General features: G+C 43.0%; 1 protein-coding gene across 3 annotated transcripts in view; it reads right to left on the bottom strand.

Moving 5' to 3' along the window:
* Nucleotides 1-15,376, bottom strand: part of setd3 (SET domain containing 3, actin histidine methyltransferase) — a 139,063-nt gene extending 123,687 nt beyond the window's left edge. Inside the window, exons 1-2 of one of the 3 annotated variants that reach the window (XM_078562167.1) lie at nt 15,254-15,371; nt 1,054-1,133 (exon numbers count right to left, since the gene is read on the bottom strand). In XM_078562167.1, the coding sequence (XP_078418293.1) occupies nt 1,054-1,106 (53 nt within the window). In that variant the 5' untranslated portion in view covers nt 1,107-1,133; nt 15,254-15,371. Of the gene's footprint in view, nt 1-1,053; nt 1,134-15,253 lie in introns of all 3 variants that reach the window. The other 2 variants (XM_078562168.1, XM_078562169.1) reach the window with 2 other exon arrangements.
* Nucleotides 15,377-15,656: the final 280 nt, after the last annotated feature.

Raw genomic sequence — 15,656 nt, 5'->3', positions numbered from 1 at the left:
CAGTCTGACAATTTAGTAATAGTGGTGAAGTCAAGGGGTGGCAGTGAGGTACAGCTGGGTGTCGTCAGTGTATACGTGAAAACTAACACTGTGCTTTCGGATGATGTTGCCGTGGGGCACCATGTAGATGAAAGATGGGAGGGGGGCCAAGGGTAGAGCCTTGGGAGTTAGAAGTAAGGATGAGTGTGCAGAAAGAGAAGCCAAGTTTCTTGCTCCTGACCAATACCTAGCAATCTCGGTAGAAATATGTAAGCGTAAAAATTGGATGAGGACAGAAAGAGGCTTGATGGTGATGCCACCTCTCCCCTCCATGGCAGAGTAGCCTGTCAACACTCACTATCTTGGCTAACATATGAAGAATGATAAATTGGGCAAGGATAACAAGCGCCCACGCTACATTGGTGTCAACATCTTCTGGATAGAGAGGAGGAAAAACAATGACAAAAAAGTTATACAAAATAAAAAGTAGCTAGAACTTCCAAGTTAACCACTTCAACACAACCAATCCTGCATCAAAATCCACTGTATCTGGACTGCAGCCCTGAAACAGTGACTTTCAATCTTTTCTTTGCAGGGGCATCCATTGCAAATATTGGCAGAGACTCTGGTCTCAACTTCTGATAGGCAAAGTCAGCTGCTCAAAGGAAAAACAATCCTTGCAGAAACATGGATAATTCACACAACAGAAACAATAGCTATGTCAAGAAATAGAGAAATCTGATGACAAGACCTGATGCTGGGGACCCGCTTTATTCTCCATACACATCCCCTAAAGTTCAGTGGCCCCAGTTTTAAAACTTTAGCATGGAGCAACAAACAAATTGCAAACTGGAAGCTTAGATACAGATTCCTAATGATAGTTTATTAATAATAGACATGTGGGTATAAATCTCAAGGCAGAAAGTCATTTTTGAAAAGAACAACTTTGCCTTAAAAGGAGAGCAACAAAATGGTATATTCCTTTGAAATAAGAGAAACTAGACTGAATGTTCTGCCTAAAACATCTCAGGAACTTTGCTCCTTTAACCAAACTTAAGTCTAGCCCTGGCTTACCTCCTTTTCAGTGCTCCCAGATCGTGACCAGACTTTTCCTGAACACTATGCATTTTCCCTGTATTTTCTCGAAGGTTTTCCTGTACACGTGTGCACAAACACACCAAGGAAATAAAAAGCATGGAAACAATGAACAGTTAAGGCATCTTGGATCTAAAATTTTATTGTAACACATACAACTTAATGCTCCCTTTAAAGGAACACTACCTTCATAAAAAAATATGTTTAGCAAGCATCTAAATTTGGAAACCGAGAAAAGCCAGAAGAACTGTGGGTTATTTCAACAGAATATTGCAGGTCAAAACGAAATTCATCATTCTATTGCTTGTTGCAAACGAACAAAAAGTTTGCTCAACACTTTTTTAAAATGGAGAGCCAGGCCCTTTTAAAGTTCTCTATTCCAATTTCCATGCTTCATTTTTTCCCCCCAGCTAGCTGGAGCCATTTAGGCCACAGAGGTTTCAAGGCTATTGATTCTACAGAACAGCAAATTCACGTTATGATTAATCTACTTTGTAAAACAAAGAACAACAATATCATAAAGGGAATTTATATTATTTCTCTGGTTTTCTCATCCTCTTGTACCTCTGGGTATTATACACTTTTCTACTAGTACAGCATTAATTCAGTCTCCATTGCTGTGCCTGTATAAATCCACCAAAACGAGCATCAACTCTTGCTCAAGTTCTTGTTCAGTCAAATGATTCAGTCAACCTTTTAAGCCTTCTAAATACAACCCTCTGTCTTCTCGTATCTAGAACAATTTTAAAATCACCAATTCTCTATGAAATCAGACATTTTCTCATGCTCTTGAGAATCTTGGTAAAGCAGACAAGAAGAACACGTTAGATTGTTGGGAGCAAGGCACTATTTTCCTGCCTGTATCCATATACTTGAATTCTAGATTTAACACAGGAATCACACATATACTGAGTGTATTACCAAAGCACTTGCCCACACTCTAATTCAGACACAAAGGCACCAGTTCAGCAATTGTAAAGCAGGGAAACAATGTCTAATGTCAACTTTGGATTCAAAATTGGCTTAGTTGTAGGAGACAGAGGGTGATGACAGAAGGATGCTTTAGTGACTGGAAGCCAGTGTCCAGTGGCGTACCACAGGGATCTGTGCTGGGTCCCCTATTATTCGTCATTTATATAAACGACATAGATGACTATGTGGGGGGTAGGATTAGTAAGTTTGCGGATTGGCCGGGTGGTTAACAGTGAGGTTGAGTGCCTTGGGCTACAGGAAGACATAGGCGGGATGGTCAAATGGCGAGATAAGTGGCAGATGGAATTTAACCCTGAAAAGTGTGAGGTGTTACACTTTGGAAGGAGTAATTTGACAACGAAGTATTCAATGAATGGCATGACATTAGGAAGTTCTGAGGAGCAAAGGGACCTTGGCGTTTGTGTCCATAGATCTCTGAAGGCAGAGGGGCATGTTAGTGGGGTGGTGAAAATGGCATATGGGACACTTGCCTTTATCAATCGAGGCATAGATTACAAAAGCAGGGAGGTCATGTTGGAGTTGTATAGAACCTTGGTGAGGCCACAGTTGGAATACTGTGTGCAGTTCTGGTTGCCACATTATAGAAAGGATGTGATTGCACTGGAGGGGGTGCAGAGGAGATTCACCAGAATGTTGCCTGGGATGAAACAGTTAAGTTATGAAGAGAGGTTGGATAGACTTGGGTTGTTCTCGTTGGAGCAGAGAAGACTGAGGGGCGACCTGATTGAGGTGTACAAGATTATGAGGGGCATGAACAGGGTGGATAGGGAGCAGCTGTTCCCCTTTGTTGAAGGGTCAGTCATGAGGGGACATAAGTCCAAGGTGAGGGGCAGGAGGTTTAGGGGGGATGAAGGGAAAAACTCTTTTACCCAGAGGGTGGTGACGGTCTGGAATGTGCTGCCTGGGAGGGTGGGGGAGGCTGGTTGCCTCACATCCTTTAAAAAGTGCCTGGATGAGCATTTGGCACATCATAACAGTCATGGCTATGGGCCAAGTGCTGGTAAATGGGATTAGATAGGTAGGTCAGGCGTTTCTTACGTGTCGGTGCAGACTCGATGGGCCGAAGGGCCTCTTCTGCACTATGTGATTCTGTTCCTCTCTCCAAAGGTGCTGCCAAACCTGCTGAGTTTTTCCAGCATTTTCTGTTTTTATTTCAGATTTCCAGCATCTGCAGTATTTTGCTTTTATATTAAACAATATCTAAATTGGTTGAGCAGAACTTTCCTATAACTAACTATTGGGAAGACAAAAGCAATTGACTTCAGCTGATGTCACAAACTCTACTCCCCAGCCACCGACTCCATCGCTCTCCCAGGCTGACTGAGGTAAGCTTCTCACCACATATCCACACCATCACCTGGACAGCTTATTTCCTGTAACACCTGCCCGACTCTGCCCCTGCCTCAGCTCATCAACATGGGAATCATCATCTATGCCTTTGTTACCGCTAGACTTGGACATTCCAAACAACACCTGGCTGGCCTCCCATCTTTAACCTCCAGTCTTCCATGATTTGTATGCCCCTCCAATTATGGCTTCTTATGCACCCCCAATTGGAAACCCTCCACCATCGGTGGCCATGCCTTCAGCTGATAAGACCTGAAGCCTTGAAATTCCCTCCCCAAGCCTCTTCACCTCTCTACTTCTCGTTTCTGTAAACACTCCTCAAAATCCATTTTGTCATCTGGCCTAATATCTCCTTATGTAGCTTGGTGTCAAATTTTGTTTGATAAATGTTGCTGTGAAGTGCTTTGGAACACTTCACTGTTTTAAAGATGCTATATAAATACAAGGTGCTGTTGCTGTTGTAAATTTAGGCACTATCCACAAAGAAACTACTTTCCAGCAGGAAATATGAGACTGACAAAGACAGCAAAATCTTATTCTCACTTCCAAACAACAGAAACATAAGATGGACTATGACCTAGAATTTGGTGCATCGTGCACAACTTCAAAATTTGATGATACAAAGCTTGGAAGTATTGTTAACGGTGAGGAGGATAGTGTAGAACTTCAAAAGGACATAGACAAATTTGTGGAATGGGCAAACAGGTGGCATATGAAGTTCAATGCAGAGAAATATGCAGTGATTTATTTTGGTAGAAAAGCCATAGAGAGACAATATAAAATAAAGCATACAGCCCTAGAGGGATCCAGGAGCAGAGGAACATAGGTACATATGTGCATAAGTTATTGAAAGCAGCAGGACAGGTTGAGAGCGCAATTAATAAAGCATGCAGTATCCTAGGCTTTGTTGTTAGGGACATATAGTACAATAGCAATACTGCTATTGTTGAATTTATACAAGTCACTAGTTTGGCCTCAGCTGGAGTATTCTGTCCAGTTCTGTGCACCGCACTTTAGGAAGTATGTAAAGATATTGGAGAGAGTGCAGAAAAGATTCAGAAGAATGGTTCCAGGGATGAGGAACTTTGGTTATGAAGGTAGATTGGAGAAGTTAGGACTGTTTTTCTTCAAGAAGAGAAGACTGAGAGGAGATTTGATAGATGCATTCAAAATCATGAGGGGTCTGGATAGAGTAGATATGGAAAAACTGTTCCCACTGGTAGAAGGGTCGAAGATGGGAGGGCACAGAATTAAAGTAGCTGGAAAAAGCAGCAAAAACAACAAAAGGAAAAACTTTTTCATGCAGCGAGTGATTAAGGTGGAATGCACTGCCTGAGAATGTGGTGGAGGCAGATTCAATCGAGGCATTCAGCAGGGAATTAGGCTGTTATCTGAAAAGGATGTGCAAGGTTTCAAGGAGAAGGTGGGGAAGTGGCAATACGTGAGCTGCTCATTTGGAGAGCCAGCACAGACACGATGCGCTGAATGGCCACCTTCTGTGCTGTAACAATTCTGTAACTCTATGATAGTGTGTGAAAATTACAGCGTTATGTGGTGGGCCCTGCATTCTCATGACATTGAACTACAGTGTCTCTTACTCTACTTCACTTTTTGCAAGATCTTCTCTTCCTGGTACAACCATGAAATTTTAAAATCCAAGTTTAGCCATCACCTAATCACTAATTTTTGATGCACTTGGTCTTCCCTCCCACAGTTTTTAAACGCTGATGGAATCCTGGACTACAGGCCTGACAATTCTCAGCAGGTCTGGCAGCATCTGCAGATAGGAGCACAGTTAACGTTTCGAGTCCGAATGACCCTTCAACAGAACTAAGTAAAAATAGAAGAGAGGTGAAATATAAGCTGTGATAGGTGGAGATGACCAAAAGATGTCACAGACAAAAGGGCAAAGAGGTGTTGAAGGTGGTGATATTATCTAAAGGAATATGCTAATTAAGGGTAGAAAGCCGGACGAGCAAGGTACAGATGGCCCTAGTGGGGATGGGGTGGGGGGAAGTGATCAAAATAAGCTAAAAGGTAGAGGTAAAACAATGGATGGAAATACACTTAAAAATAATGGAAGTAGGTGGGAAAAGAAAAATCTATATAAATTATTGGAAAAAACTAAAAGGAGGGGGAAAATCGGAAAGGGGGTGGGGATGGAGGAGAGAGTTCATGATCTAAAATTGTTGTACTCAATATTCAGTCCGGAAGGCTGTAAAGTGCCTAGTCGGAAGATGAGGTGCTGTTCCTCCAGTTTGCGTTGAGCTTCACTGGATCAATGCAGCAAGCCAAGGACGGACATGTGGGCATGACAGCAGGGTGCAGTGTTGAAATGGCAAGGAACAGGGAGGTCTGGGTAATGCTTGTGGACAGACCGAAGGTGTTCTGCAAAGTGGTCACCCAGTCCGCGTTTGGTCTCTCCAATGTAGAGGAAACCGCATTGGGAAGTGCAAGTGAAATGCTGCTTCACTTGAAAGGAGTGTTTGGGCCCTTGGATGGTGAGGAGAGGGGAAATAAGGGGCAGGTGTTGCACCTTCTGCGGTTGCATGGGAAGGTGCCATGGGAGGGGGTTGAGGCATAGGGGGTGATGGAGGAGTGGACCAGGGTGTCCCGGAGGGAACGATCCCTGCAGAATGCCACTGGGGAGTGAAGGGAAGATGTGTTTGGTGGTGGCATCATGCTGGAGTTGGCGGAAATGGCGGAGGATGATCCTTTGAATGTGGAGGCTGGTTGGGTGATAAGTGAGGACAAGGGGGACCCTATCATGTTTCTGGGAGGGAGAAGGTGGTGTGAGGGCGGATGCACGGGAAATTTTCCAATTTCCACCCCTCCATCATTTTCACGTGGTCCATCTCTGACACTTCCCTTCCCTTCCTTGACCTCTGTCTCAATTTTTGGAGATAGACTGTCCACCAATATCCATTACAAGCCTACTGACTCCCACAGCTACCTCGACTACAGCTCCTCACACCCCGCTTCCTGTCAGGACTCCATCCCATTCTCTCAATTCCTTCACCTCCATCGCATCTGTTCTGATGATGCCACTTTCAAAAAACAGTTCCTCTGACATGTCCTTCTTCTTACTTAACCGAGGTTTTCCACCCACAGTTGAGGGCCCTGTCAACCACCGTGTCCAGCCCATCTCCCACGCATCCGCCCGCAAACCTTCTTCTCCCTCCCACAAACATGATAGGGTCCCCCTTGTCCTCACTTATCACCCCACCAGCCTCCGCATTCAAAGGATCATCCTCCGCCATTTCCGTCAACTCCAGCATGATGCCACCACCAAACACATCTTCCCTTCACACCTCCCCCCAACTGCGGCATTCCGCAGGGATCGTTCCCTCCGTGACACCCTGGTCCACTCCTCCATCACCCCCTACACCTCAACTCCCTCCCACGGCACCTTCCCATGCAACCGCAGAAGGTGCAACACCTGCCCCTTTACTTCCCCTCTCCTCACCGTCCAAGGGCCCAAACACTCCTTTCAAGTGAAGCAGCATTTCACTTGCACTTCCCTCAACTTAGTCTACTGCATTTGTTGCTCCCAATGCGGTTTCCTCTACATTGGAGAGACCAAACACAGACTGGGTGACCGCTTTGCAGAACACCTTCGGTCTGTCTGCAAGCATTGCCATTTGTCTGTCGCTTGCCATTTCAACACTCCACCCTGCTCTCATGCCCACATGTCCGTCCTTGGCTTGCTGCATTGATCCAGTGAAGCTCAACACAAACTGGAGGAACAGCACCTCATCTTCCGACTAGGCACTTTACAGCCTTCCGAACTGAATATTGAGTACAACAATTTTAGATCATGAACTCTCTCCTCCATCTCCACCCCCTTTCCGATTTTCCCCCCTCCTTTTAGTTTTTTTCCAATAATTTATATAGATTTTTCTTTTCCCACCTACTTCCATTATTTTTAAGTGTATTTCCATCCATTGTTTTATCTCTACCTTTTAGCCTATTTCGATCCCTTCCCCCCACCCCACTCGGGCTATCTGTACCTTGCTCGTCTGGCTTTCTACCCTTAATTAGCACATTCCTTTAGATAATATCACCACCTTCAACACCTCTTTGTCCTTTTGTCTGTGATATCTTTTGGTCATCTCCACCTATCACTGGCCCTCTATCCAGCTCTTCTTGTCTCCTGCCGCCCCCCCAAACCAGCTTATATTTCACCTCTCTTCTATTTTTACTTAGTTCTGTTGAAGGGTCATTCGGACTCGAAACATTAACTGTGCTCCTATCCGCAGATGCTGCCAGACCTGCTGAGTTTTTCCAGGTATTTTTGTTTTGTTTTGGATTTCCAGCATCCGCAGTTTTTTTGCTTTTATCTGACAGTTCTCAATTGCAGTAAAACACCATCACGATTACTCAACACTGTAATCAAAGCTCAACCCTATCACAATGTCAAAATGGAACTGCCAATGATGCTAGAAGAGCAAACCAAAGTGACAATCTGCCCTGGAGCCAATCATGTTCAGCTTTCTCTAGGTATCCAACACTGTTGCTAAAATGCCTGGTAAAACAATTAATACTAAAATCGATGTTAAAACAAATTGCATGGCTAACACCTAGCTTCAAAAGGATTTTATAATAATCCGTAACATATTAAATTAAAAAACAGCATATTTCATTGCATAAACATGCTGCAGGAGATAGTATATTAGCGGCAGTTATTCTCTACTCCGATAAAGCTTTTGTAATGCCACAGGCTGGGTTCCCTTCATGCTCACAAACCATAAGACCATAAGACATAGGAGCAGAAATTAGGCCATTCGGCCCATCAAGTCTGCTCCACCATTCAATCATGGCTGATAAGTTTCTCAACCCCATTCTCCCGCCTTCTCCCCGTAACCTTTGATCCCCTTACCAATCAAGAACCTATCTATCTCGGTCTTAAATACACCCAATGACCTGGCCTCCATAGCCTTCTGTGGCAATGAATTCCATAGATTCGCCACTCTCTGGCTAAAGAAGTTTCTCCTCATCTCTGTTCTAAAAGGTCTTCCCTTTACTCTGAGGCTGTGCCCTCGGGTCCTAGTCTCTCCTACTAATGGAAACATCTTCCCCACGTCCACTCTATCCAGGCCTTTCAGTATTCTGTAAGTTTCAATCAGATCCCCCCTCATCCTTCTAAACTCCATCGAGTATAGACCCAGAGTCCTCAAACATTCCTCATATGTTAAGCCTTTCATTCCTGGGATCATTCTCGTGAACCTCCTCTGGACCCTCTCCAGGGCCAGCACATCCTTTCTGAGATACGGGGCCCAAAATTGCTCACAATATTCTAAATGTGGTCTGATCAGAGCCTTATAAAGCCTCACCAGCACATCCCTGCTTTTATATTCTTGTCCTCTCAAAATAAATGCCAACATTGCATTTGCCTTCCTAACTACCGATTAAATCTGCAAGTTAACCTTAAGAGAATCCTGGACTAGGACTCCCAAGTCCCTTTGCACTCCAGATTTCTGAATTCTCTCCCCATTTAGAAAATAGTCTATGCCTCTATTCTTCCTACCAAAGTGCATGACCTCACACTTCCCTACGTTGTATTCCATCTGCCACTTCTTTGACCATTCTCCTAACCTGTCCAAATCCTTCTGCAGCCTCCCCACCTCCTTAATACTACCTGTCCCTCCACCTATCTTTGTATCATCTGCAAACTTAGCCAGGATGCCCTCAGTTCCTTCATCTAGATCATTAATGTATAAAGTGAAAAGTTGTGGTCCCAACACTGACCCCTGCGGAACTCCACTAGTCACCGGCCGCCATCCTGAGAAAGACACCCTTATCCCCACTCTCTGCCTCCTGCCAGACAGCCAATCTTCTATCCATGCTAATACCTTGCCTCTAACACCATGGGCTCTTATCTTACTGAGCAGCCTCCTGTGCGGCACCTTGTCAAAGGCCTTCTGGAAGTCCAAGTAGATAACATCCATTGGCTCTTTTTTGTCTAACCTACTCGTTACCTCCTCAAAGAATTCTAACAGATTTGTCAGACATGACCTCCCCTTGATGAAACCATGCTGACTTTGCCCAATTTTACCATGTACTTCCAAGTATTCTGAAATCTCATCCTTAATAATGGACTCTAAAATCTTACCAACGACCGAGGTCAGGCTAATCGGCCTGTAATTTCCCGTCTTTTGCCTCACTCCCTTCTTAAACAAGGGGGTTACATTAGCAATTTTCCAGTCCTCTGGGACCCTCCCTGACTCCAGTGATTCCTGAAAGATCACCACTAATGCCTCCACTATCTCTTCAGCTATCTCCTTCAGAACTCTGGGGTGTAATCCATCTGGTCCAGGTGATTTATCCACCTTCAGACCTTTCAGTTTACCTAGCAACTTCTCCTTGGTAATGGCCACCATTCTCACCTCTGTTCCCAGACTCTCTTGAACTTTGGGGATGTCACTCGTGTCTTCCACTGTGAAGACTGACGCAAAGTACCTATTCAGTTCCTCCGCCATTTCTTTGTTCCCCACTACTACTTCTCCAGCGTCATTTTCCAGTGGCCCAATGTCCACTTTTGCCTCTCTCTTACCCTTTATATAACTAAAAAACTCTTGCAATCTTCTTTAATATTACTGGCTAGTTTACCCTCATATTTAATCTTCTCCCTCTTTATTTCTTTTTTAGTTGTTCCCTGTTGATCTTTGTAGGCTTCCCAATCCCCTGGTTTCCCACTGCTCTTCGCCGCATTGTATGCTTTCTCTTTAGCATTTATGCTGTCCCGGACTTCCCTTGTCAGCCATGGTTGCCTCGTCCTCCCTTTAGTATGCTTCTTCTTCCTAGGGATGAATTTTTGCTTTGTCTCCCAAATTACTCCCAGAAACTCCTGCCATTGCTGTTCCACTGTCTTTCCTGCTAGGCTCATCTCCCAGTCAATTCTGACCAGCTCCTCCCTCATGCCGATGTAGTTGCCTTTATTCAACTGTAATACCGTTACATCTGATTCCAGCTTTTTCCTCTCAAATTGCAGGGTAACAACCCAGCACTTTTAAAAGTAGTATTTTTTTTACTCCCAAGTCACATAAATCTATAGGGCATGTAGAGAATAGCAGCTGCCCAGAAGCTATTACAATTAATCAAATTATGAGCAAGAAGGTCAAAACTAGAGTAATTTTATCATAGCCATCAGAACAATGAAATTGGATTGCTGCCTTACAATCATTTCAGAATATGTATCCTGTTAGCTAATTTATATTCTGTGAACACCTTTTTAGTTGTCAGTCTATTCTGTTGACACTGTGTGTGAAAGGCTGCCAGGGCCTTGTCTTATTTTTAATTCTTTCATGGGATGTTGGTGTCACTGGCAAGGCCAGCATTGGTTGCCCATCCCTAATTGCCCTTGAACTGAGTGGTTTGCTGGGCTATGCCAGAGGGCAGTTAAGAGTTAGCCACTGTCATGTAGGTATAATAATTTTCATATTTTTCTGGTTTATTGTAAAGTAGGTTTATGGGGATTGTGTTTCTCTGTCTGTGTGTGATTTAATTGCATTTTGTAGCCAAGCAGACTGCAAGTTGAAGTGAACAAAAGTAAGGTGTGGAAATGTCTTTAATATGCTAATGAGTAAACACAGTCAGGGTCTTAACAGGCAAGATGTAAAGGGAATTTGAATTTTTAGATAGATGAAGGGAGATTTGAATTTCAAAGAGGTTAACGAGAATAGTAGCAACATGAAAAGATTTATAATATAAGAAAGGTAAAGTCCCAAAGACATGGAAACAATGGAATTTACATATTAAAAAGGGAGAAACATGTATAAAGGAGAATGAGGCTATGTGTCAGGGGAACCCATTGTATGACCTAACAGAAGTGTGTAAAGCCTCCAGTATTTGTGCATAAACCTGCTGTCAATAGAAACCAAAGCTGGTGAAAGCCAGTTTGAATTCCACTGTCCAGGGTATTGTGTTAATTTGCTGGATCTGTTTAAAATCTAAAATATCTGTTTTTGGACCATTGCTTTATAGGGGTGTAACTGGGAGCCAGGTTAATTAGGGATTGTAGGAGTTATTATAGTAGTAATTGGTAGACCTACATATGTGCTTGAAATCTTTTCTTTTGTTAATAAATGTTTTAATTTTAGTTCATAAAAAAATCTCTAAAGTCTTAGTGGACTTATTACTTCTGAATTCAGGGCACACATCGCAAAATAAATACAAATTGCAAAACCATTGTGATAGCACAATCAAGTTTCTCTTGCGGATATGACCCGCCTGGCACACACCATTTGCTGCGTCTTAACCACATTTCTAGGCGTCTGGAGTCACATGTAGGCCAGACCAGATAAGGATGGCAGATTTCCTTCCCTAAAGGACATTAGTGAACCAAATGGGTTTGCATAACATGATATTTTTTGTGGTCACTATTACTGAAGCTAGCTTTTCAATTCCAGATTTTATTAATTGAATTTAAATTCCACCAGCTGCCGTGGTGGAATTTGAACCCGTGTCCCTCGCAGCATCAACCAGGGCCTCTGGATTACCAGTCTAGTGATATTATCACTATGCCACCATCTCCCATTAAACCATCTTACTGATGCACAAGATTTGAAATAAAGGATTAATAACTTATGTAATCAATGTTACCATCTGATTAGAAAGAAATTCTATGGCCAGTGTATATTAATGACAGTGACCATTCATTAAAACATACACCACCAAAACATGATGGTAGAAAATTTCATACTTCATGTCATTGCTGAACACTTTCAGAGATACATCATTACACATAGTGCATCTATCTGTTGATTTACACTCAGTCTTGGATTTAGCACACACCATCACACCTAAAAACAAATTACCTGGTCATTTTTGTGGGCCTAGCTGTGCATAACCTGGCTGCCACATTTCCTATATTACAACATGACTACTCTTCAAAAGTAGCTAATTAGCTTTGAAGTACTTTGGGATGTCGTAGAGAACAAATGCACTAGATAAATGCCAGTTCTGTGTAACACCCTGCTGTGTAACTCAATCTACACACCTAGTTCCTTTCCCTTTATACATTCATGTGGTGTGAGAGTCACCAGCAAGGCCAGCCTTTGTTGCCCATCCCTAATTGCCCTTGAACAGAGTGGCTTGCTAGGCCATTTCTGAGGCCAGTTAAGAGTCAACCACATTGTCTGGAGTCACATGTGGACCAAGCTAAGTAAGGATGGCAGATTTCCTTCTTAAAAAGGACATTAGTGAACCTGATTTATTAATTGAAATCAAATTCCACAAGCTGCTGTGGTGGGATTTGAACCTGTATCCCTAGGACGTTAGACTGGGCATTTGAATCACTAGTACGGTGACATTGACACCATGCCACTGTCTCCCCTAGTTATGTCATCTGATTGACTTGCTGACTACTACCTTCTCAAGAACTGTAGCAGTCCACAGATGTTTAACCAAATTAAAATAAATTGAGCAACTCTAAGAGTATATGTAAAGTTAGGAAAGTTTAAACTTTTCAAGAATGTTTCTTACATTTACTTTTTCTAACTCCTATACTTGGATATTTCCTTTTTGCTGATTCAAAACAAGATGTCAGCATCCCCCACCCAACCCGATGAGCAGGGCAGCTCTACAATGTCTCTCTGAGTGACCTATGAAAAAAAATTATGCAGGTCCTGAATTCTCACTTTGACCCATAACGACCCAATCAAGCATTTATTTCAGAAATGCCTGAACAAATATACCTCCTGACCTTAATGACACAAGGCTATCTCTTATGTTATACAGGAGAAAAAAAGGGATTTATTTTGGATTGCTTTAGAAAAGGGCTGGCATGGACATATTGGGGCAAGTGACCTCCTTCTTGTGCTATCAACATCTATGATTCTAAAACAATTCATTCTTTGAGTTTCCATGAGCAACAGCATAGGGGAAAGTTATGTGAAAAGAAAAAAAAAGTGCATTCATGCAGATTCCCCATGTATTTCTGGTTATTCTGGACATCGAGGCAACTTCCCCAGAAATGCAAAGCATTGGACACTAAAAGTTTCAAGTCCACAAATACTCATTAGTTCCAAGAAAACAAAGTATATTAAGTATACTCACACTACCCTTTCATATGGATGAAAAGTGTTTCAGAGAAGTATAATGTCTTAATATATATTCAACATAAAAAGTTGTCGAGACACCGTAAAAAGAATCAGTGTAAAACATTATTTTAATGGTATCACAATATTAAAAAATAAGAGATACTGTAACTTTAAATAGAGTTACTATGCCAAACCAAGGACTGTGTTCTGGTGTCCTAGCAAAATTCCTCCTTCAACCAACATCACTAAAATTATCTTAATTAAATCATTGGTTGCTGCATTAGTCTACACTTCAGAAGAGATTCATGAGGTATGGGGAGGACCAAACATTAAAAACATTATTTCGGAGGACCAAACATTAAAAAAGACTTGCATTTTCAGGGCTTCAAGACTCCCAAAGCAATTTACAGACAATAAACTACTTTTGAAGTATAGTCATTGTTGTAACGTAGGAAATGCTCCTGTACTGCAATGAGGTTTGAACTGTGTATCAGCACTATGCAAGAGCATTTCTTCCGGGCACATCCTCCAGAGTCAAAGGAAGGACTATCAAACAAACACTAATGTCCTTCATCAATTCAGGTGCACAAGCATTCAGGCAAAGCTCCTGCAAAATCAACCTTAACAGAATGGCCACTGTGTCTAGATGGCTGAAAATCATCTCACCTGCCAGGTCCTGTTCTCGCAACTCAGCAACATTCCATGGGAGGACAGAAAACATTTCAAAAACACTGTAAAGCTATCCTTGAAGCATGGTAGTATTGACTTTAATGACTGGGAGGAGCTTACTGCCAATCACTCAGAATGATGACAATTTAATCCATCAAACTGCATCACACTTTGAGTTCCGATGCCTTAATGATGAGGCAGAGGAGGAAAGAAAGAAGAAAATCCTGCACTCCAAATCCCATTACCTCACAGGATGTCCTGCCCCATGTGCCCAGAAGTCTATATGCTCAGTCACATGAAGAAACATAGCAGAAACTCACAAAAGTGAGTAGATGTTATCTTCAAATGGAGCACTTTCAACAGGGACTGTGGTAACGTAGGATATGCAGTAGCCAACTTGTTCATAACAAACTCCCACAAACAACGTGATAAAGACGAGATTATTTGGTTTCAGTGATGTTGACCGAGGATAAGTATTGGTCAGGACCCATGGTAGAATTTCCCTCCTCTTCTTTTAAGTAGTGCCATTTTTGCATCTCCAAAAGTGTGGCACTGCCACTGGAGTGTCAACCTAGATTTTTTTGTTTAGCCTCAAGTCTCTCGAGTGGAACTTGTATCCACACCTTCCGAATCAGAGGTGAGACTGCTCCTCACCAAGTGATGGCTAACAATTCGATAAACAGCAACCTCCCTGCTCTCCTTCTCATCAGACAATGCAGTGAATGGCACTACCCATTCATATTTAAAACTGAACCACCCCCCCAAAAATCTATTTCTTCTACTTTGTCTTAAAAGCAATGAGTAATTTTCAATAACTGCTCAACAGCAAAATAAAACACTGTAGCCTTGATTCAACCTCACTTTACACCCGCTTTACCCAAAGTCTGGTTCTGGACTTGGTAAAGGAGATGTCAACCCTCGATCCCTGACACCATATTGAGTGTGCAATAGCTAAATAGAGTTAAGGCTGACACAGGAAGCTCTGCAGGCCCTGCCTTGCCCCATCACTCACTCATGCTCTATCACCTTATACATGAGAGCAGAATGAGCTGGGTGCCAACCGCACTTTATACCGACACGAAATAATCGCAACGTAAAAAAAAGCTTTAGGAAGAGAATAATTAAGCAACCTGAACACCGCAGCTCTTTGATGAAGGTAAATTGAATCGACAGTGAGATCGAAAAAAAAATACCCCAACCAGTCAACCTTTAGTGCTGCCTCTCAGCCTAACTTGATAGCTACCAAGCTCCCGCCCCCCCCCAGGCGCTCTGATTGGCCCAAGTGCCACAGTCCCTTCCTGTATCTCACGTCCATTGGTCGAGAGTAACTTCAATCACATGCCGCCTCGAGCCCCCAACCTTCCACTTTGAACGGTCAACCAAACGTCATCACCCTCACCACCCCACCCCACGCAGCCCCGCCCCTTCCATCTGTCCCCGCCCCTTCCCCTCCTCGCGGGTCCCGCCGATTGGACCGATGACGCCAGCCGCCCACGCATGGCTGCTTTCGATTGGTCGAAATGGCCAGCCATT

This window comes from Cetorhinus maximus, chromosome 18, assembly GCF_964194155.1.
Source record: "Cetorhinus maximus chromosome 18, sCetMax3.hap1.1, whole genome shotgun sequence".
Taxonomy (NCBI): Eukaryota; Metazoa; Chordata; class Chondrichthyes; order Lamniformes; family Cetorhinidae; genus Cetorhinus; species Cetorhinus maximus.
Note: the sequence above shows the minus strand (reverse complement) of the source record. Positions and strands in the feature narration are given on the sequence as shown.